At 43.2% G+C, this 24719-nt stretch overlaps 1 protein-coding gene across 1 annotated transcript in view; it reads left to right on the top strand.

Moving 5' to 3' along the window:
* Positions 1-560: 560 nt before the first annotated feature.
* MYDGF (myeloid derived growth factor) overlaps positions 561-24719 on the top strand; it is a 29674-nt gene continuing 5515 nt past the window's right edge. Inside the window, exons 1-4 of the mRNA XM_073686265.1 lie at positions 561-807; positions 6896-6946; positions 18501-18562; positions 18667-18748. Of these exons, the coding sequence (XP_073542366.1) occupies positions 676-807; positions 6896-6946; positions 18501-18562; positions 18667-18748 (327 nt within the window). The 5' untranslated portion in view covers positions 561-675. The remainder of the gene's footprint in view (positions 808-6895; positions 6947-18500; positions 18563-18666; positions 18749-24719) is intronic.

Raw genomic sequence — 24719 nt, 5'->3', positions numbered from 1 at the left:
AGCTGCCTATCTGCTGTCAGTCTCTTTATGCCACACATCTCCCTCTAGTGTCTGGCTCCTCACACTACACCTGCCTATTTGCGGTCAGTCTTTTTATGTCACACATCTCCCTCTAGTGTTTGGCTCCTCACATTACACCTGCCTATCTGCGGTCAGTCTCTTCATACCACACATCTCCCTCTAGTGTCTGGCTCCTCACATTATACCTCCCTATCTGCGGTCAGTCTCTTCATACCACACATCTCCCTCTAGTGTCTGGCTCCTCACATTACACCTCCCTATCTGCGGTCAGTCTCTTCATACCACACATCTCCCTCTAGCGTCTGGCTGCTCACACTACACCTGCCTATCTGCGGTTAGTCTCTTCATTCCACATCTCCCTCTAGTGTCTGGCTCCTCACACTACACCTCCTTGTTTGCACCCAGTCTCCTCATTCAGCTTGTTCATCTCCCTCACGTGATCTGGTTCGGTCTGCAGCCCATTCGCCCGGCTGGTTCCTGTCATTAGACCACGCCCCCTAGCCAGAGTCATCAGACCCTGTGTTGTGCTGGGGACCTGTTCGCAGCTGCCGCGTTTCGGTCAGGTGACTGGCATGCCCCGCCCCCGCTGACGTTGCGCTCTGGTTTGTCCCCACGTCGCCTGCACTAGCAGAGCAGTAGCCGGGCGGGCGGACCATGGCGGCGGCGTTGCTGAGTGCGGTGCTCCTGCTGTGCCTTAGTAATCACATTCGGGCTGAAGCCGCCGGGAACACGGAGGAGTTCGATGTGAAGCCGGGAGGCCTGGACCACTCGTATACAAAGAAGCTGGTCAGACATGTTTAGCTTCAGCCAGAGCAGCCTCTTCTGCTGTTGTGTCATGGCTTCCCATACAATTCCTTGCAGGGATAACTGTGATGGAAGGTTTCAGGAAAGTGAGCCCCCAACTGTGTACAATGCTTAACATTAAAGCTCAGCAGGTCATCACCCTCCCCAGGTCCAGCGCTGGCTCCATGCTTTGGTTTGGCTGCAGCGGTGACTTCATGTCAACAGTGCGTTGTCACCTCTGCAGCCGATCACTGAGCTTGTGCGCCAAGGTTGACGACACACGATGTCACCGCCGTGGTCGTAACCCCGGTCCGGAGCGGCAGTGAAGAGTGCAGAAAGGGCGAGAACCTGGTGAGGCTGTTAACTTAAGTATTTTGCACAGTTTGGGGCCCAATGTCCTGAAAGTGAACAACCCCTTGTAAGATTGCACCTTTTAGGCCACGTTCACACGTTCAGTATTTGGTCAGTATTTTCCATTAGTATGTGTAAGATAAAACCAGGAGTGGGTGATAAATCCAGAAGTGGTGACGTGTTTCTATTATACTTTTCCTCTGATTGTTCCACTCCTGGTTTTGGCTTACACATACTGAGGTCAAATACTGGCCTTATACTAAGGCTATGTGCCCACGTTGCATTTATGAAGCAGAAAATTTCTGCTGCATAAATGCAAGTCCTCTCCCGGAAAAACGCATGCGGAATTCCGCACGCGTTTATCGCGCTTTTTTCGCGCGTTTATCACGCGTTTTCCACATGCGGAATTGCCTTGCGTTTTTTATGCATTGAACAAAGGCAATTCTGCTTGCGGAAACGCAAAATTAAATGACATGCTGCGGATTTTTGAGAGCAGCATAAACGCTGCGGAAAAATCCACAGCATGTGCATAGAACTTGCGGAATCCCATTGGGGACCATGGGGTGCGTGTTACCAAGCGTTTTACAAGCGTTTCCGCTGCGGAAATTCCGCATCAAAAACGCTTGAAAAATGCTACGTGGGCACACAGCCTTAGTGTAACAATGTTTTTTTAAGTTCTGTGCTTGCAGGTATCCTATTGAAACCTTCATTATTTACCCAGTGGTTAAGATCTTTCCTGGGTTATGTGATGATTTCCCAGGGAGTTTAGTCTGTCCTGCACCCGTATGTCCGTCACATGATCAGGACAGATTAAGATCTACTGGTAGTCACTAGTTACGGTTTTTAAGAGCTGATCTGAAGAAATGAAAAATGTTAAACTTCGTTATACAATAAATAACCTTTTATTTGTTGAAACGTGTCCTAAATCTGGGATCAGTGTCTTATATCTGCACCTCATTAGACGGCCGTATCGGACACGCTCTCACTTATTTCTCCAATTTCTTTAAAAATGTCTTGAGATCCTACTTAAATCAGGGTTTTGTTACATGTAGTTTTTTTGTAATATTTTAATTTCCCATATCACAATCAAAATATATATGCACAATAACAAATCTTGCATTTTTTTTATCCTGGGCACTGGGACCTTTTCTTTTTGTTATTCTTTTTACATGTACATTAACCATAATCATAAACATACAAAAACCAACATCTATGGGAATAGGAGCAGCGTCTGCTCTGATATCAACTATTGTGATTGGTGGATCGAAATTCTGAGTTAACCCCTTTCTGACATGATTTAATAGTATTCAAATTCTCGGGTCCATGCCTTTGCATCTTCATGAATTGTTCTGGCTTCTTTGCTGTCTGATGATGACTGTGTTACACAGACATCATCTGCCTCTAGCTCAGTCCCTCCCTTTGCTTTTAGCCCCTTTAATATGTTAGAGTGGCCTTTAAAGACCACAAACTGGGCAGGCGCTTTTCCACGCACTTATCGGCCCCAATAGGTTACCTTGAAAGACTGACTGGCACCTGTGTATGCCATGACAGTACTCCTACTAAGACAATCCTGTAGCTGACGTTCAGAAAAGACCATACATTTTATTATATACTGCTTTTTCAGTATATGGTACAAGTAATTGGGCAATTGCAGCTTCATGTTCCATAAGGGGACTCAAAAAAAAGAAGTAGAAATTGTAAAAATAATCATGTTTTTAAAAATATAGAATTGAAGATAATATATAAACATTTGAATCCACCCTCCTTTTCTTCAGAATAACTAAAAAAAATAGAGTCTGTAATCAAAATAAATATTAAAATATGAAATTCATTAACTTGATCAGTTAACACTGTAAGGAGAAAAACGATAAAAACACCAGAATTGCATTTATTCATTCGCTGCAACTCCACAAAAAAGCGCAATAAGAAGCAATCAAAATAGTATCAATACAAATGTCAGCTCGCTACCCAAAAAAGCCCTAACACAGGTACAAAGATCAAAAAATGAGAACTTTATTGGTATCGGAAAATTGTTACAGAAGCAATTTCTCTTTCAAAGAATGTTTTGTTTTTTTCATTATAAAAATATATATATATATTTGAAACTTACAAAAAGGCTCAAATTAAAAGAAGAATTTGATACAAATCAAAAACACCAGAAAAACAAAGAAGGAACAAAAGCAATAATAAATGGGGCACTTAAAGAGGGCTATCACCTCTTTATTACTAGTAGAAAAACTAAGCTAAATTCTAAACATAAGTCATTAATAAAATCAATGAGGAAAGGGCTATTATTAATGTGGAATAAATATGCAAACTCCCTGCCAAATCAACTATTTTTAATAAGTTTGAAAATCATCCGACCATACGGTATAAGGTCCGTAATCCCTATAACAATAGCATAACCAACAAGAAGGACATATTGGAGAGGGAGGTTTATACGTGGAGGAGAAGAAACCTCTAAGTAAGAGTAAATACCTCAGTATACCTATAAGTAATCTCCAAAATAGCACAGAGGGGATTATTAATCATAAAAATATATACTTTATTGAGAAAAATTCATATAGTGCACAATATTAGTCAGATATAAATAGTAGGGAAGGGGTATTTAATAAGTGCCGCCATTTCTCGTCAGTGACGTATCTGTCCTGTGCAGCACGGCCTCACTGTTCAGAGCAGATGGCATCTTCAGTGTTGTGGAGTGAGCCCTTCTCCCGGGGACATGCTGCGTCTTTATTCGAAGACCTTTTCCTGCCTCTCTTCAGCTTCACTATCTATCACTTCATCACTGGTCTGTGTCCTATCGGAGCGAAAACACGCTGATCAGAGCAAAGACCAGTGGACACCCTGCACTTTCTGAGAAGACTGATCACAGCCGCTCCTGCAGCCTTCAGTATAGTACAGTTGTCCCTGCCGGTCAGCAGCTTCTGTCTATCACTATCAGACTGGTCTTTGCTCTGATCAGCGTGTTTATGCTCCGATAGAACACAGACCAGTATGACATTGATAGGTAGTGAAGCTGCAGACAGGCAGGGAAAAGTTTTCAGATAAAGTAGTGATATGTCTTGGGGAGCAGCGTGTTTCCAGTCTCTCTGCACAGGCGCATTACAGACATACATGTTGTAGAAGGATCAGTGAGAAACCGTGCCATCCAGAAGAGGGCAGCACACTTCCATTGAAAAATGGGTACAAAAAACAAAGGTTTTTAGGTAGATACTGAATTTCAAAGCAGTCAGTATCTCTCTAAAATAAGTAATCATATAATTATATTTTTTAATGAAACTAGATTTTTGGTGATGGGTCCTCTTTAAGGTTTTATTCCCACAATGAGTATTTGGAGAGTTTTTGATGTTATTATTATTTACTGTTATAGCACCATTTATTCCATGGCACTTTACATGTGAAAAGGGGTATACACAGCAAACAACAAGTACTATAATCTTGAACAAAAACGAGTCGGCGACTGGTACAGGAGAGGAGAGGACCCTGCCCGCGAGGGCTCACAGTCTACAAGGGAAGGGTGAGGGTAGAGCTGGTCATGCAGTGGTATGGTGGAGCGGTGGTTACTGCAGGCTGTACACTTGTCAGAAGAGGTAGGTCTTCAGGTTCCTTTTGAAGGTTTCCACGGTAGGCGGCAGTCTGATGTGTTGGGGTAGAGAGTTCCAGAGTAGGTGGGATGCATAGGACAAATATTGTATGCGATTGTGATAAGAGGGGAGTAAAGAAGGAGATCTTGTGAAGATCGGAGGTTGCATGCAGGTAAGTACCGGGAGACTAGGTAATAGATGTATGGAGGAGACAGGTTGTGGATGGCTTTGTATGCCATGGTTAGGGTCTTGAATTGGAGTCTCTGGGTAATGGGGAGCTAGTGAAGGGATTGACAGAGAGTAGAGACCGGGGAATAGCGGGGGAACAGGTGGATTAGTCGGGCAGCAGAGTTTAGGATAGATTGGAGGGGTGCAAGAGTGGTAGAAGGGAGGCCACAGAGCAGGAGGTTGCAGTAGTCAAGGCGGGAGATGATGAGGGTGTGCACTAGTGTTTTTGCAACTTTTATGCACCTATTAGCTACATTAAGTTTCTTGCATTTTTCTTTCATTGCTTTTTTTTTGTGGGGGGGTTTTACATGCGTTTTTGTTGCTGCTTGTTGGTGTCATGCTGTAAATAAAGCTGCTTTGATTTTAATCCTTCTTTGATATTTGGCTTCGACTAAACTTTATTGATACAGTCATGTGCAAATTACGCACTTTTTTTAGTGCGCTTCTATAGTGCATGTACATCTTTTACCTGCAGATTTTTCACATCTAATATAATTCTATTGGAAAATCTGCACATAAAACTCAGCATACCCGCAACAGAAATTGACATGTTGCAGATTTTGACACGCACAGTAGGTCAGTTTACCCTGCATTAAAAAAGAAAAAAAAAAGCACAGCGGGCATGAGATTTCTATAAGGCTGTGTGCCCACGATGCATTTTTGTTGCATTTTTTGGTGCGGATTTGCAGCGCGGAAACGCTCCAGAAACACATTTCATACCTTATCCCATGACTTCCTATGACATTCTGCAAGTTCTGTGCATATGGTCAGGTTATTTTCTGCGCATATTTTACTCGCAGAAAGGCTGTGTGCCCACGTAGCGTTTTTCAAGCGTTTTTGATGCGGAATTTCCGCAGCGGAAACGCTTGTAAAACGCTTGGTAACCCGCACCCCATGGTCCCCAATGGGATTCCGCAAGTTCTATGCACATGCTGCGGATTTTTCCGCAGCGTTTATGCCGCGTTCAAAAATCCGCAGCATGTCATTTAATTTTGCGTTTCCGCAAGCAGAATTGCCTTTGTCCAATGCATTAAAAACGCAAGGCAATTCCGCATGTGGAAAACGCGTGATAAACGCGCGAAAAATGCGCGATAAACGCGTGCGGAATTCCGCATGCGTTTTTCCGGGAGAGGACTTGCAGAAATGAAGCAGAAATTTTCTGCTTCATAAATGCAACGTGGGCACATAGCCAAAATCCCATCCACTTTGCTGAAACTGAAAATTGTGGCACTTTTTGAACAATGAAATACTCATCGTCAAAAACTCCCCAAACTTTTCATGGTGAGGACTTGGCGTAATGATTAGCTGTATACTGTGAGGCTGCCTCTGGGTCCCATTTACAGTAGGGCTCTGTGCTCACTACTGAGCACTTCCCTCCAGGGCAGGCGTGCACAACCTTTTCTAGTCTGAATGCCAAATTCTTCGTTTAAGGCTGTATTCATACATCCTAGTGCTGTACGGAGAGATCCTACTTCTGTCAGACACTTATGGCATATACCAATAATTCCTAATGTATCCTAATGTCAAGGCAGGGGAGACAGGCTGGAGCTATAACTCTCCGCAGTGCACTGAGGCTCTAGTCTAGACTCTCTAGGGTGAGTATGCACAGCAGTTCCTATCTAAGGCCACAGCCCCACTATCAGTATTCGGTCAGTATTTTTTCTCAGGAGTGGGTGATAAATGCTGAATTGGTGACTTGTTTCTATTATACCTTTTGTCTGATTGTTCCTGCCCTTAGTAAAAGTTCACACAACCAAACTGGTTGTATTTTACCCGTCTATATTACGGCCATTAGTTTGGGTCTTTAGATGTAGCCGATCCGTACTATAGACGTGTTGTTTTCACTAAAGGTTTGTCCTGAAGAACCAGATTTTTTACAGTTCCTTGAATCACTAAATATTTCATTTTTGTTTTTTCCTCCATAGGGTGACTTCTCCTGCTGTTTTCATTACGCAGCCCAGGGAGGTACAAATGAGGTAAGCGAATACAGAAATGGGACTGTATTGATTTTTAAAATCCTTAAAGCGATTGTCTCAAGTTCTTTAAAGGGTAAAATTCCGAAGTGCTTGTAAAAGTAATCAACTTTGCAATTTACCTCTTATTAAATATCCCCTCCGTTCTCAAGAATGGGGGATTTTTAATTTTATAGTTACCTAAATTACCGACCCCCTACAGTCTGTGTCCGGTCACTTATGTAAAGAGTACACCGCTTTCAGGCTCCATGCTTTCCAGCCTACTCTGAAGCTCGCTGAATCTGATCAGCCATCACGTTCCTGATTATTCTACCATGCTGCAGAGGCAAAGCTACCTCTATTTCCAGCCTTAGAGAGGGGTCAGTGGCACGACCATGCTCCTATTTTGGAATCCTCAGGAGCGTACCACCACTTGCCAGGACCAGTGCGCTCCTGAAGAAAAGAAAATGAGAATCCTTCAATAGATTTTCTCATTTATGGGTAGTGGGGATTTGACATTTGCAATCCACACCAATCCTGAGAATGAAGGAGCTTAGAGCTCAGTATTGCTGCACACCCTCTCCCCTCCCCCCTTATCCTCATCCCCCACTATTATTGCCTGCACAACTTTTTAGCTGGGGCTCTACTGAGTAGGTAAAACATAGAAGAGGGTGCAATGCTAAACCATTACTTTGAGACCCTTCATTCTCATGATTGGTGGGATACCCATGATTTATAAAGTGATGGCATATTACTAGGATAAGTTTACACAAGCGTATAGCGTATAAAGTCATCACATTTTCATCCAGAAAAAACGGCCTGTCACCCGTATGGCATCTGTATGCAATCCATAAGTCTGTTCTTTACATGGGTAAGGCATTTGTCTTTATACATCAGCAGTGAATAAAATGTACCACACCAAATTGAGTTTCCTCTGATACAGAGGTTGTCCGGTCTTAAACTGCAAGTCTGCAGTCACTCTTTAAATGACTGCAGATTAGTGAATCCTCACATTGCACACACTGCACGCTGGGAGCGGTGGTCATGTGACCACAAGTGTGCGACAAGTATGCATGTCTCATAGTTGTGGTCACGTGACCCACATTCCCGTTGTTGACACCAAGAATCCTCACAGTGTTCAGTGTGCGCGATGTAAGGATTCACAAGTCTGCAGTAGTCTGGATATAGAGTGGTTGTAGACTTGCAGTTTGGGAACGGACAACCCCTTTAATAATGGCAATGCATGTTATACAGTTGATACGTATGCACCCACATTCGGGGCGTGTAGAAAAAAAATGGTCATATGAACAGGTCCGTTAAATAACATTGGTCCGACTGCTTTCCGTCTGAGATCAGATTTTTTTCGGCCAGCACTTGGACTGAATATATGGTTGTGTGAATGTAGCCTTTTGAGGGTATGTGCACACAATGTCTTTTAATTGCCGACATGTTCATTGAGTTTTTCAGATGTTTCCGTAAAATACAGTCGGTGGTTTTCCTGAAAGGTCTTCAGAGTTCTTTTGTCTCGACTGCTGTCGGCGTTATTTCTTTTTTAAAATTGTATGTACGGTATTAATAGTGAATGCCATTAAGCAGAATCCGCCAGAAGAAAGGAACAGTCGCTTGTTTTACCCACCTTGCGGCTGTCTAAGCCTGAAAGAAGTTAAAGACTGACCGTATACACAGCAAGTCATATTACATTGCGATGCATATGTGCATTCTTTTTGGTGTTTGTTTTTTTTTCTCAGGCGTTGTGCACATATCCTATGACTGGAACACCTTGTTTAGGGCTGTTACTATGTGAGGCAGCATCATCATTTACCTCCATGAATCAAATTGAAGAGTAAAATATTGTTTAAAGAGGTTTTCCCACAAACAAAAGTTCATTTTAATCTATAGATCTTGTAATAATAATAAGTTCCCCAATTGGATGTGTTTAAATAAAATGTCCCAGTGCTGAGATAATCTTATAAATGTGCCCCAGCTATGTACTGTGTCTGACCATGCAGGAACATGGTCTGATCATACCACATCTCCTGGGCAAGGGGGGGTGGGGAGAGAATATACGGACATTACAGCACAGGATTGCAGCTGGTTCTTTTTCTAAGATAAAAATTTTCCCTGACTGTTTTTAAAGAATCTCCCCCCCCCCCCCCTGCCCAGGAGCTGTGGTATGATCAGACCATGTTCCTGTACGGTCAGACACAGCCATTACACAGTACACAGCAGGGGCACATTTATAAGATTATCTCAGCACAGGAACATTTTATTTAAACACATCCAATTGTGGAACTTATTATTATTCCAAGATCTATTGAGTAAAATGAACTTTTGTTCGTGGGAAAACCCCTTTAAGTTTAAAAAAGAAAACATTTAGAAATATCACTCTCCTTTTCCTATTCTTTAAAAAAAAAAAAAATATATATATATATATATATATATATATATATATATATATATATATATATATATATATAATTTTGTACTGCCATGTACAGTCATGGCCAAAAGTATTGAGAATGAGACAAATAGTAATTTTTCCAAAGTTTACTGCTTCATTTTTTGTAATGGCAATTTGCATATACTCCTGAATGTCAGAGTGATCAGCTTAACAGCAATTACTGTACTTGCAAAGTCAATATTTGCCCAGAAAATGAACTTTAACCCCCAAAACACATTTCAACATCATTGCAGTCCTGCCTTAAAAGGAGCAGCTAACATTGTTTTAGTGATTGATCCATTAACACAGGTGTGGGTGTTGATGAGGACAGGGCTGGCGATCAATCAGTCATGATTAAGTAAGAATGACATCACTGGACACTTTAAAAGGAGGCTGGTTCTTGGTATCATTGTTTCTCTTCAGTTAACCATGATTATCTCTAAAGAAACACGTGCAGCCATCATTGCACTGCACAAAAATGGCCTAACAGGGAAGAGTATCGCAGCTACAAAGATTGCACCTCAGTCAACAATCTATCGCATCATCAAGAACTTCAAGGAGAGAGCTTCCATTGTTGTCAAAAAGGCTCCAGGGCGCCCAAGAAAGACCAGCAAGCGCCAGGACCGTATCTTAAAACTGTTTCAGCTGCGGGATCGGACTACCAGCAGTGCCGAGCTTGCTCAGGAATGACAGCAGGCTGGTGTGAGTGCTTCTGCACGCACTGTGAGGCGGAGACTCTTTGAGCAAGGGCTGGTTTCAAGGAGGGCAGCAAAGAAGCCACTTCTCTCCAGAAAAAACATCAGGGACCGACTGATATTCTGCAAAAGGTACAGGGAGTGGACTGCTGAGGACTGGGGCAAAGTCATTTTCTCTGATGAATCCCCTTTTCGATTGTTTGGGACATCTGGAAAACAGCTTATTCGGAGAAGAAGAGGTGAGCGCTACCACCAGTCTTGTCTCATGACAACTGTAAAGCATCCTGAAACCATTCATGTGTGGGGTTGCTTCTCAGCCAAGGGAATCGGCTCACTCACAGTCTTGCCTAAAAACACAGCCATGAATAAAGAATGGTACCAGAATGTCCTCCAAGAGCAACTTCTCCCAACCGTCCAAGAGCAGTTTGGCGCTCAACAATGCCTTTTCCAGCATGATGGAGCACCTTGCCATAAAGCAAAGGTGATAACTAAATGGCTCATGGAACAAAACATAGAGATTTTGGGTCCATGGCCTGGAAACTCCCCAGATCTTAATCCCATTGAGAACTTGTGGTCAATCATCAAGAGACGGATGGACAAACAAAAACCAACAAATTCTGGCAAAATGCAAGCATTGTTTATGCAAGAATGGACTGCTATCAGTCAGGATTTGGTCCAAAAGTTGATTGAGAGCATGCCAGGGAGAATTACAGAGGTCTTGAAGAAGAAGGGGCAACACTGCAAATATTGACTTGCTGCATTAACTCATTCTAACTGTCAATATAACCTATTGGTACTCATAATATGATTGCAATTATATTTCTGTATGTGATATAAACATCAGACAAACACTAATAAAAACCAGAGGCCAGCAGATCATGAGAAAATATAATTTTGGAGTCATTCTCAAAACTTTTGGCCATGACTGTACGTAGAAGTCATTGCAACCAATAAAATGACCAGAATTACTGTGTTCCTGTTGTGCTTAAGAATTATCAATGGGAAAGTAAAGTTATGGGTCTCAGAACATAGTGACACAAACCAAATTTTTATTTTTAAAAGCCTAACACTAAAGTTTAAAAATATGTTTTTTGAAGAATAAAGTTAACCTGCCATTTTTACTGCACTGTGAACACCATGAAAGAGAAACCTGTTGATGCATCTGATCTTCCGCAATGGCGCAAGGATAGTTTCTCTTTTTTCAATGAATATAGGGGTTGTCCAGATTTAGGAAAAGATGGCTTTTTATTTTCAGGAACAGTGCCACCCCTAAACATGGATTTGTGTTTCATTGCAACTCATTCTCCATTAAAATGAATGAAGGTTGTAATACTAGACACAACGCATGGTCATAGTGGCACTGTATCTGACTGAAAGCAGCCATGTTTTTTCCAATCTTGGATCCAACCAAAGCATGCTTGATGCTTTAATCTTTCCAAATCCTACTTTCTAAAAAATAAAATAAAAAGTTTGCTGGACATGTCTTTCAACAGTGTTTCAGGAAGTGAAAAACTGTCTTCACTAAAACAGGGCATCAAAATTGTTAAGAAGAGTTGTTGAATTTCTGCTCGCTTTGGGCACCATGATGTTTCAGTTGAGGCAGTCTTGTATGCCCATTTACCTCTTTTCTTAGCAGCAGTTCCCTTGTTGGATCGTTCCTCGGATTTGTTCAGTCAGCAGATCCTTGTTCCCTAAGAGGTTTGCCACTTCCTATAATGGTGCCTGCTGAACCATTTTCTGCACTTGCTCATTGCTGCCTCTTCAAGGGCTTCTTCTCCTCACAGATGCTCTAGGATTGGTGGGATCCTTCCAGAATCTCATGGTCTACAATTTGATTTCTTTTGTGCATTTGCACCATGGGATAGCTCTGACTGACGGCCATGTCCAGACAGACAACCCCATTGATATGCAATATAGGGCTATGGTGGCCCTTGGTTATCAATGAAGAGCCTGGTGTGTGTTGTACACTCACATCCGTGCAGGACTGCGGCACTGAACACTTCCCGTTCTGTTCTCCAAGCAGGTTTGGGAAATGAAGGATTTGTGCTGATGTGGTGCGGTGTCCCATGGGTGGAAGAAGTCTCCTACCAGTGTGTGGAGCTAATTCCTTTATTAGATTCTTCAAACATTTATTTATTTATTTTACTCACTTATATAGCATCATTAATTCCACAGCGCTTTACAGACATTACCATCGCTGTCCCCATTGAGGCTCTCAATCTACATTCCCTATCAGTATGTCTGGAGTGTGGGAGGAAACCCACACAAACACGGGGAGAACATACAAACTTCTTGCAGATGTTGTCCTTGGTGGGATTTGAACCCAGGACCCCAGCGCTGCTAACCACTGAGCCACCGTGCTGCCCATGAACTGGATTTTGGCTCCAGAGCCTTCAGGTGTGAATACAATACAGCAGTAAAGGGTGGGTTAAATAGCGTTTTTTGATTTTTTTTTTATTTATTTTTATTTTTTTTATTTTTTTGCTGTAAAATTATATAGTTTGTGACAATTACACACATATGGTAATTTTATGCTTGGTTTATTTACCAGTACAAAATGTTGTTAAAATAGTGAAAAATAAGGAAAAATTTAAATAAGTTGTAATATAACATATAAATTACAATAAAATAAAAAAAAAGTCATCCAGTAATGTCCTATATCAAAAGTCCTTGTGTTTAGTTGTTTCTTTCCTCCAGAAAGAGTTCTGATAAAAAATTGTAACAAAACGTATCATGCAAGTGTCAAGTTCATTGTAATTCATCTTTTGTCCATTAGGTGTCACTTCCCCTTTCAGCAGAGAATTGCTTCTTTCACTTCATTAAACCATAGGGGCAGATGGTTTTCAGTTTGTACAGCCACAAAATGTCTCGTCTTTTTAGCAGTTCGAAATCTGTTTAATTTGTGGTTGGCTATTTGGTCACTTGGCATTATGGAAACTGGGTTGGGATGTTTTGTGTGAAAAAATGTGCAGTGTCTGGATACCCCGTGTTTCATAAATTAGTTTTCAATGTTGGATCTATGTTTGTTTAATCTGTTGTGTGGTCCTTCCTGTGTATTGTATGATGCAGCATGTTATTACATACTAGCTATTGAGCCCGTTGTACGCCCGGGTGGCGAGCATTTTTATCGGTATATGGTCTCCCATCCTGGTATTTGTGCTGCCCCATCCTGGTATTTGTGCTCCCCAATCCTGTTCCCCCCATCCTGTTATGTGCTGCCCTCATCCCTATCCTGGCATGCATGGCACCCCTCATCCCCAATCCTGGCATGCATGGTGCCCCTCATCCTGGCATGCATGGCACCCCTCATCCCCAATCCTGGCATGCATGGCGCCCCTCATCCTGGCATGCATGGTGCCCCTCAACCTGGTATGCATGGCTCCCTCATCCTGGTATACATGTTACCCCTCACCCACCAATCCTGGTATGCATGGTACCCCTCACCCACCAATCTTGGTATGCATGGTACCCCTCACCCACCAATCTTGGTATGCATGGTACCCCTCACCCACCAATCTTGGTATGCATGGTACCCCTCACCCACCAATCTTGGTATGCATGGTACCCCTCACCCACCAATCCTGGCATGCATGGTACCCCTCACCCACCAATCCTGGCATGCATGGTACCCCTCACCCACCAATCCTGGCATGCATGGCACCCCTCACCCCCAATCCTGGCATGCATGGCGCCCCTCATCCCAAATCCTGGCATGCATGGCGCTCCCTCATCCTGGCATGCATGGCGCTCCCTCATCCTGGCATGCATGGCGCTCCCTCATCCTGGCATGCATGGCGCTCCCTCATCCTGGTATGCATCGCTCCCTCATCCTGGTATGCATCGCTCCCTCATCCTGGTATGGATGGTACCCCTCATCCCTATCCTGATATGCATGGTAGCCCTCACCCACCAATCCTGATATGCATGGTAGCCCTCACCCCACCAATGCTGGCATGCATGGTAGCCCTCACCCCACCAATGCTGGCATGCATGGTAGCCCTCACCCCACCAATGCTGGCATGCATGGTAGCCCTCACCCCACCAATGCTGGCATGCATGGTAGCCCTCACCCCACCAATGCTGGCATGCATGGTAGCCCTCACCCCACCAATGCTGGCATGCATGGTAGCCCTCACCCCACCAATGCTGGCATGCATGGTAGCCCTCACCCCACCAATGCTGGCATGCATGGTAGCCCTCACCCCACCAATGCTGGCATGCATGGTAGCCCTCACCCCACCAATGCTGGCATGCATGGTAGCCCTCACCCCACCAATGCTGGCATGCATGGTAGCCCTCACCCCACCAATGCTGGCATGCATGGTAGCCCTCACCCCACCAATGCTGGCATGCATGGTAGCCCTCATCCCCAATGCTGGCATGCATGGTAGCCCTCATCCTGGCATGCATGGTGCCCCTCAACCTGGTATGCATGGCTCCCTCATCCTGGTATACATGGTACCCCTCACCCACCAATCCTGGTATGCATGGTACCCCTCACCCACCAATCCTGGTATGCATGGTACCCCTCACCCACCAATCCTGGTATGCATGGTACCCCTCACCCACCAATCCTGGTATGCATGGTACCCCTCACCCACCAATCTTGGTATGCATGGTACCCCTCACCCACCAATCTTGGTATGCATGGTACCCCTCACCCACCAATCTTGGTATGCATGGTACCCCTCACCCACCAATCTTGGTATGCATGGTACCCCTCACCCACCAATCCTGGCATGCATGGTACCCCTCACCCACCAATCCTGGCATGCATGGTACCCCTCACCCACCAATCCTGGCATGCATGGTACCCCTCACCCACCAATCCTGGCATGCATGGCACCCCTCACCCCCAATCCTGGCATGCATGGCGCCCCTCATCCCAAATCCTGGCATGCATGGCGCTCCCTCATCCTGGCATGCATGGTGCTCCCTCATCCTGGCATGCATGGCGCTCCCTCATCCTGGTATGCATCGCTCCCTCATCCTGGTATGGATGGTACCCCTCATCCCTATCCTGATATGCATGGTACCACTCACCCACCAGTCCTGGTATGCATGGTACCACTCACCCACCAATCCTGGCATGCATGGCACCCCTCACCCCCAATCCTGGCATGCATGGCGCCCCTCATCCCAAATCCTGGCATGCATGGCGCTCCCTCATCCTGGCATGCATGGCGCTCCCTCATCCTGGCATGCATGGCGCTCCCTCATCCTGGCATGCATGGCGCTCCCTCATCCTGGCATGCATCGCTCCCTCATCCTGGTATGCATCGCTCCCTCATCCTGGTATGGATGGTACCCCTCATCCCTATCCTGGTATGGATGGTACCCCTCACCCACCAATCCTGATATGCATGGTAGCCCTCACCCACCAATCCTGATATGCATGGTAGCCCTCACCCACCAATGCTGGCATGCATGGTAGCCCTCACCCCACCAATGCTGGCATGCATGGTAGCCCTCACCCCACCAATGCTGGCATGCATGGTAGCCCTCACCCCACCAATGCTGGCATGCATGGTAGCCCTCACCCCACCAATGCTGGCATGCATGGTAGCCCTCACCCCACCAATGCTGGCATGCATGGTAGCCCTCACCCCACCAATGCTGGCATGCATGGTAGCCCTCACCCCACCAATGCTGGCATGCATGGTAGCCCTCACCCCACCAATGCTGGCATGCATGGTAGCCCTCACCCCACCAATGCTGGCATGCATGGTAGCCCTCACCCCACCAATGCTGGCATGCATGGTAGCCCTCACCCCACCAATGCTGGCATGCATGGTATCCTCTGCACACATACAAAAAAAATAAACAGTTATACTCGCCTTTCTTCCCTGTGCTCCAGTGCTGCTGTGTCCTCTTCTGCTGGAGGCCGGGGGAGGAGTATGGCGCCGGAGCACCCCACTGTCCGGCGCCATTTTGCTGAAGACACACTGCAAGTGTGTCTTCAGTAAAATGGCGCCGGATAGCGCTGTGCGCATGCGCCGATCCGACGCCTTCACTCCTGCCCCGGTCTCCGGCGAAGAGAGGTGCTGCGGCAAAGCTCCTCCCGGTCAGGTAAGTATGTAAGTATGGCGCCGGAGATCGCAATATGCATTCAGTGTCTACGCATACCGCGATCCCTGGCGCCATACACTCCTCTTACCAAGCGTTCTTCTATCTGGAGCCAGACTGCGCATCGCGGATGTGCAGTCTATACAGGCTTCAGACAGAGGGACGCTTGGCCGATTTATAGTATAGATATCGCATAGTTTCATGATAAATGTTGTTTTTTTTTGTGTGTGTAGAGAGATGAAGGTGTCCATGTTATTCGGGATGATGTTGCAGCATAGACATCGTGCATTTATAACTACCTGGTTGCATAATGTATGTATGTTGTTTTTTTGTTGTTGTTTTGCTAGTATGGTTTTTAGGCCTCATTCACAAATCAGTATTTTACATCAGGGTTTGTATGCCAAAACCAGGATTGGAACAAACAGAGAAACTATAATTGAAACATTGACACCTGTTCTGTATTTTGGAGACACTACTTGTTTTTTTAATACAAATACTGATGAACCCACCCAATACTGCTGTTTTATATACCCACCTGACGAAGGCTTCGGCCCGGACCCAAAAACCAGTGTGTGTTTGAAGAATCTAATAAAGGAAAGGAATTATGTCCACACGCTGTTAATGATTTCTTTCATCTGACGGACAGCGTACTACTGTACCCCAGCAGCACATATCCTTGAACACCATGAATGCGGCTTACCTCAACCATCATAGTGGCACCCGCAGTGCAGCCAGCATGGAGGTAGTGCCCACAGAGCACTGTAGTTCACATCACGGACTTCAACAGCTAGGTCATTATGATCCAGTACTCTCACCATCCAGACACCTTCTCCACTCCAGGTTGTACTTTCCAGACTAGACCTGATGACAACCAGGTTAATATGCAGGACTCCTTCCATCATGTCCCGGCTGTAGAAGCTCTGGTAATCGCTTAGCATCCCTTTAGGCTGCTGTATGTCTTCTTGCACCTTCCTCTCTTACACAGGATTCTCAAACTGGCCAAAGTAGAATCGCTTCTATTAACTGGTAACTCTGGAATTGCCCTAAGTGTGATAGCAGCAAAGGCCTTGTGACGCCTACCCCTGAGGGTCCTTATCTCACAAAAATCTTTCTCCCACCAGTGTCTACATTCAGTGGCATGACTACTGAAGCTATTGACTATGGTTAAAGCCAAGGGGATCAGTGCTCCATGCACGTACCAGTACTCCTGCGACGTACATGCATGGGCAGGAAGGAGACATAATAAATGTGATCTTTACAATATTCAGTACTGGCTGTTATCTTTTATCAGGGAGTGACAAAATTATACAAGAACCTACATAATTAAGATCTTTTTCTTTAACCGTAATAACCAGGCCAAATACCCAACAATTCTTCTATTCTACCCATGACAATAGTTTCTTTCCCCTGCACTTTTTTTTTTTTTTTTTTTACTGTTCTTTAGACAAAATTGAAGGCCGGAAGGGTTTTTTTTTTAGATAGTGCAACCTGCATAGACGCTCTTTAAAGGAAACCAGTCACCAGGTATTTGCTACCCCAGAGGAGCATGATGTAGGGGGAAAGACCCTGCTTCCAGTGCTGCAGTTTTGATTAAAAACTGTTTTATCTGCTTCAGATCTACCAGTTATCTGAATGCTGAGCTCTGCATAATTCCACCCAAACCAGCTTTCTGTGTACACTGTGCATAGGCAGAATCAGTAGTGGGTGTGGGGATTATACAAAGCTGATGAATGTGAAGGACTTCCTGGCAGCTGGTTTACTAGTCCTCTAGTGATAATCTCCTGTTGATTAAAATACTGATATTATTTATTTTATTTTTTTTATCAAATCTGCAGCAAGTAGCCCAGAAGGGATACATCTCTGGAATCAGGGTCTCTGTCTCCACATTATGCTGTTCTTACATTAGGTGGCAAAAACCTGAAGACATTCCCTTTTAACCAAAAATGCAGTCCCTATGATGGTATACACACTCTGCATAACAAACCTGTGAACACTCCAGGAGGCACCCTTTTTTCTTGCTTCTTGGAGAGACTCTTTACTACATGTGTGGTTTTAATTATGTTTTTTTTTCCAATCCTTACTGAATGAGTTAGAAACCTGTTTGTGCTTCTTTATAAAATCAGAGGCACATTACGAGCGTAGCAGACTGGGCACCGTACTCTAAATCTGCCCATGATCTTAAGGCCAGGCGTTGTAAAAAATCAGAAAAGATGATCTAATAATTGCTATCAGTGTTATCCATGGATGGAATGAGAAGCATATAAGTTTTTGTATCATTATGTATGTTTTATTCCTTAAAAATTGATGTTTTAAATAAAGAACTTTTCCAATGCCATCTGTACCCTAATATTCATTGTCCTGCTTTGCTTTGTTACAGAAATGGCATATGAGTGTTGGAGTAGATGAGGAAAGCAGATATTTCTCTTGCTCAATATGGCGGTAAAGTATCATAGCCTCAACCATTTATTCCAGCCCTCGACTGTGTTTTTGTTTTTTTAATTTTTTTATATTAATGATGATTTTTTTCTGTTTTATCTTGATAGGCCGCTGGGAACATCCTATTTGTTTTTCACAACATTCAAAGTTGAAGTGTCTGGAGGGAGTATAGAATTCTTTGAAGCTTATGTAAGTGTAACATTATAAATTGAAAATATTAATTGTCTCAAGCCTCCTTGATGACACGGTAGGAAATCGTTCCAACATGGACCTCATGTTTTTTCCTATCCAGTAACTAAAAAGGTATACTTTCTTATGCCAGCCCAGGAACACCAAAACGACACTCTTGGCATCTGTTAGGATATATATCATGTTTGCAATGTACATGCTGAATATATGCTTGCAGTGGGAATATAGAGTAATACATATGTCACATGACAAACGACTTTGTTTTAAAGGGAATGTTGCAGATCACTAAACCTCAGCATAAACCAGCATACCCTGCTTTGGACACCCCAACCCTCCTGGTGATGTGTGCTTTTGTCTGTATGTCATGATGCCCTAGATGACAGTACGCCTTCACACTACAATGGCGTATATGTTCGCCATGAACGTTTGTTAATAAGTGCTCCATAGTGGATATATATGTCATGCTGTTCCACTGGTAATACCTCTGTACCCAAGCAGTCAAAACCTCACACAGCACTGTTAACAGCGAAACAAAAAGAGATAGAGATTTTTAAGTATTATTATGCAAAGGTAAAGGAAAATCTGTGTGTATTTGGTATCTCCTTTAATTGTACTGACTTGTAGAATAAAATGTTACTTGTGCCTTATTCGCCGCAAAGAAACCAGCATATTTATGAAAATACAAAATTGCTATTGTTTAAAACTTTTTTCTGAACACACTTCAACTGAAAAAAGTCCTATAATGGCCACGTTGACTGAAAAATACATTTGAACCACATTTGCTCTTGGAACACTATCTCTTCAAAGCTGCATCCTGACGGGGTGAACCCTCGAGCAATATAGGTCAAGGTCCTTGTACGAGAAGCGAAGTGGCCATGAATGTGCTTGCCTATATCCTTAAGGCCAGGTTCACACAAGCATATTTCACGGTCCGTATACAGACTGCAATGCCTGGATTGACTGGGTCTCCCAACCCGAACTTACAACCTCATAGATGCATACGAGCCTGTGAGGTTGGATCCAGAGACCCATGGTCAGTCCAGGTATTGTGGTCCGTATGCAAACTGTAAAATAAGCTCATGTGAACCAAGAAGTAAATTAAAATAGTCGCATACATGTTCAGCGATCTTTCCATTTGTCATCTGCCTGCAGCAGGGGACCTACATCTATCAGACATTTCTGTCACAGCCATGCATATACCAAAAGTGTCTGAGATGAGAATACTGCTCTAAAGGGAATCTGTCAGCAGGTTTTTGCTACCTCACCGGAGAGCAGCATAATGTAGGAAGAGACAGCCTAATGTGATACATCGTTGGCATCAGGGTATGTTAACATGTCCAGTAATCATCAGTTAGAATACATCTAGCAGCAAGCCTTTAAAAAAAAAAAAAAAACTTTTGTCCTGCAAAAAAAAAAAATTGATTTCAAGTGGATCCTTTTTTTTTAACATTGAAGTCTATGGAACACAATCCGTTAAATAGCCATCCATTTTGTTCCATTTGAAACTGATTCAGTAAGCAAAAAACAGACCCTAATCAAATGAAAGAAAAATTGATGGCTATTTCATAGAATGTTAGAGTTGGAAGGGACTTCCAGGGTCATCGTTTCCAACCCCCTGCTTAACCACTTCGCACCAGAGCCTGTTTTTGCCTTCGTGACCGGGCCAATTTTTTCAATTCTGACCACTGTCACTTTATGAGGCAATTACTCTGGAACGCTTCAACGGATCCCCCTGATTCTGAGATTGTTTTTTCGTGACATATTGTACTTCATGATAGTGGTAAAATTTCTTTGATATCACATGCGTTTATTTGTGAAAAAATCAGAAATTTGGCGAAAATTTTGAAAATTTTGCAATTTTCAAACTTTGAATTTTTAAGCCCTTAAATCAGAGAAATATGTCACACAAAATACTTAATAAATAACATTTCCCACATGTCTACTTTACATCAGCACAATTTTGGAACCAAAATTTTTTTTTGTTAGGGAGCTATAAGGGTTAAAAGTTGACCAGCGATTTCTCATTTTTCCAACAAAATTTACAAAAACATTTTTTTAGGGACCACATCATATTTGAAGTCACTTTGAGGGGTCTTTATGACAGAAAATACCCAAAAGTGATACCATTCTAAAAACTGCACCCCTCAAGGTGCTCAAAACCACATTCAAGAACTTTATTAACCCTTCAGGTGCTTCACAGAAATTTTTGGAATGTGGAAGAAAAAAATTAACATTTAACTTTTTTCACAAAAATGTTACTTTAGACCCAATTTTTTTTATTTTCACAGGGGTAACAGGAAAAAATGGACCCCAAAATTTTTTGTGCAATTTCTCTTGAGCGTGCTGATACCCCATATGTGAGGGAAAACCACTGTTTGGGCGCACGGCAGGGCTCGGAAAGGAAGGAGCACCATTAGACTTTTTGAATGTAAAATTTGTCTGAATAATTAGCAGACACCATGTTGCGTTTGGAGAGCTCCTGATGTGACTAAACAGTGGAAACCCCCCACAAGTGACACCATTTTGGAAACTAGACCCCTTAGGGAACATATCTAGATGTGTGGTGAGCACCTTGAACCCCAAGGTGCTTCACAGAAGTTTATAATATTGAGCTGTAAAAATAAAATTTTCACATTTTTCCCACAAAAACGTTTTTCATCCCTTAATTTCCATTATCATAATGGTAATAGGATAAATTGCACCATTAATTTTGTTGTGCAATTTCTCCTGAACACGCCGATACCCCATATGTGGGGGAAAACCACTGTTTGGGCGCACGGCAGGGTTTGGAAGGGAAGGAGCGCCATTTGACTTTCTGAATGTAAAATTTGTCTGAATAATTAGCAGACGCCATGTTGCGTTTGGAGAGCCCCTGATGTTCCTAAACAGTGGAAACCCCCCACAAGTGACACCATTTTGGAAACTAGACCCCTTAGGGAACTTATCTAGATGTGTGGTGAGCACCTTGAACCCCAAGGTGCTTCACAGAAGTTTATAATAATCAGCTGTAAAAATAAAATTTTCACATTTTTCCCGCAAAAACGTTTTTCATCCCTTAATTTTGCATTATCTTAAGGGTAATAGGATAAATTGCACCATGAAATTTGTTGTGCAATTTCTCCTGAACACGCCGATACCCCATATGTGGGGGAAAACCACTGCTTTGGTGTACGGCAGGGTTCGGAAGAGAAAGGAGCGCTATGTTGGCTGGGATAGGCAGCAGACACCATGTCACATTTGAAGAGTCGCTGACATGCAGAAACAGCAGAAACCCCCACAAGTGACCCCATTTTGTAAACTACACCTCTCAAGGAATTCATCTAGGGAAGTAGTGAGTATTTTTTAATTTTTAAATTTATACCATTGGGCAGTGAAAAAAGCATAATTATATTTTTACCACAAAAAAATGTTTTACCCTCAGATTTTACATTTTCACACAGGGCAATGGGTAAAAATGGTGCCGAAATGTGTCACACAATTTCTTCTAAAAGTGCCAATACCCCATATGTGGCTGTATCGTACCACTTAGCCATACGGCGAGATCTGGGGGGGACGGAGTGCTATTTGACAATTGGAGAACAAATTATTGTAGAATAGGCATTTGGATTTGGGAGCACAAAATTTTTTGAATTTCTTTTGGGGGGCAAGGGCCATTTCGCTTTTCCAGAGCCTTTCTGCTACCAGTAACTTGGAAGTCCCTTATATTTTTAACAGATGACGGACCTGAGTGGGGACTAGCTTTTTTTGAGGACTGAGTTGAAGCCTTTATTGGGAACATTTTACGTAACATTTATCCGGCGCTCTAGGCTGAGCACTTACATCGGGGTTTCCATCTAAATTTCCAAGTGATGTAATTCAGATGAAACCCCTGCGGGATCCATTCACTGTAATGAGGCAGCAGAGTTACTCTGGACTCCGTCTGGCCTCTGTTTAGCGGTGTCCTTTTTTTCAGAAGTGCACAAAACTGTGGCCAACCGCACTTTTATGCACGCCTAAAACAAATGACACCGTGGGATCACAGGCCAGACGGCATCCACAGTGGCCTATATCTGCCTCATTACAGGGAATCTTCCGTCATGGGTTCCGGCTGAATCACATATTTCAGAGATTTACATGGAAACTCTGGCGTAAGTGCTCAGCGCAGAGCGCAGGATAAATGTGTGCCGAGCCATACTGCGATCTTTGGGAGACATAATAAACAAATCAGTAGCAGGTGAAGAATTGGTTTTATTTATTTTTTTACGCCGTTCCTAGTGTGATATAACTGATTAGATTACTTTATTCTTCGGGTCGGTGCGATTACAGAGATACCAGATTTATATCGGGTTTTTATGACTGACAGCTGTCACACACTAAGAGACGCTTTTTTTTTGCAAAATCTAGTTTTTGCATCGCCATATTTTGAGAGCTATAATTTTTCCATATTTCGGCCGACAGAGTCATGTGATGGCTTGTTTTTTGCGGGACGAGTTGACATTTTTATTGGTACCATTTGTGGGTACGTGACATTTTTTGATCGCTTTCTATTCCGTTTTTTTGGGAGGTAAAATTAACAAAAACCAACAATTCAGGAATTGTTTTTTGAGGTTTTTTTTTATGCCGTTCTGCGTGTGGTAAAAGTGATCAGGCAGCGTTATTCTTCGGGTCAGTACATTTACAGCGATACTACACTTACTGTATATTTTTTTATGTTTTGGCGCTTTTACACAATAAAACAATTTTAAAGAAAAAATATTTTTTTTGCATTGCTTTATTCTGAGAGGTATAACTTTTTTATTTTTTGGCTGATGGAGCTGTATAGTGGCTTGATTTTTGCAGAACAAGATGACGTTTTCAGCGGTACCATTTCTATTTCCATTTTGCTTTTTGATCGCATTCTTTTCCACTTTTTGTTTGGCGATATGAGGAAAAAGCATAGTTTTTTGCTCCGTTTTTTATTTATTTTTATTACGGTGTACACATAAGGAGTTAATTAGTGTGACAGTTTTATAGCTCGGGTTGTTTCGAACGCGGCAATACCAAATATGTGTACTTTTTTTATTTTTGCATAACTGTATGGATTTATCGGTTTAATATTTTATTTATTTATTTTTATTTATTTTGTATTTTTTTTTTAACAGTTTCAAAACATTTTTTTATACTTTTTTTACATTTTTACTTAGTCCCTGTATGGGACATTAATTTTTATTTTTCTGATCCCTGATCTCATGTAATGTAATAGACATATATTACATTACATGAGATCTTCACTGACTCTTTCAGTCAGTTTCCTGTCTGGCATCAGCTACATACAGGCTGAAGTCAGACAGGAAGGACACCATATATGGCAGAGCTGGAGGCGGTCATGTGACCTCCAGCTGCCATAGCAGCGCCAGGTCCTGAAAGCAATCAAGGGGTCGTCAGAGAGGTAAGTGGACGACCCCCTCTCCTCCTGCTGTCTCCTATATGCCGCGATCACTATAGATCACAGCATATAGAAGACAGCAAAGGGTTAACATCACTGGGACCTGATCTAATCAGGTCCCGATGATGTTCCCTGTCAGAGCTAACGCTCTGCACCGCTCTCACAGCGCTTGCAGGACCCAGGGGGTCCTGAGCACTGCGAGACCACCCACCGTTTTTAAACGTCCGCGCTGCACAGAGCCCAGGCAGCGCGGACGTTTATCTACAGTGGGCGGTCGGGAAGCGGTTAATGCAGGATTCACTGAACCATCTCAGACATATGTCTGTCCGGCCTATGTTTGAAGACTTCCATTGAAGGAGAACTCACCACCTCTCGTGGCAGCCTGTTCCACTCATTGATCACCTTCACAGTCAAAAAGTTTTTATCTAATCTGTATCTTCTCCCTTTCAGTTTCATTCCATTGCTTCTCGTGTTTCCATGTGCAAATGAGAATAAGAATGATCCCTCTATACTGTGACATCCCTTCAGATATTTGTAGACCGCTATTAAGTCTCCTCTTGGCCTTCT

Source organism: Phyllobates terribilis, unplaced genomic scaffold, assembly GCF_046119375.1.
Source record: "Phyllobates terribilis strain yellow unplaced genomic scaffold, ASM4611937v1 Scaffold_1__5_contigs__length_1240528914, whole genome shotgun sequence".
NCBI lineage: Eukaryota > Metazoa > Chordata > Amphibia > Anura > Dendrobatidae > Phyllobates > Phyllobates terribilis.
This window is presented reverse-complemented; position numbering and strand designations above follow the sequence as displayed.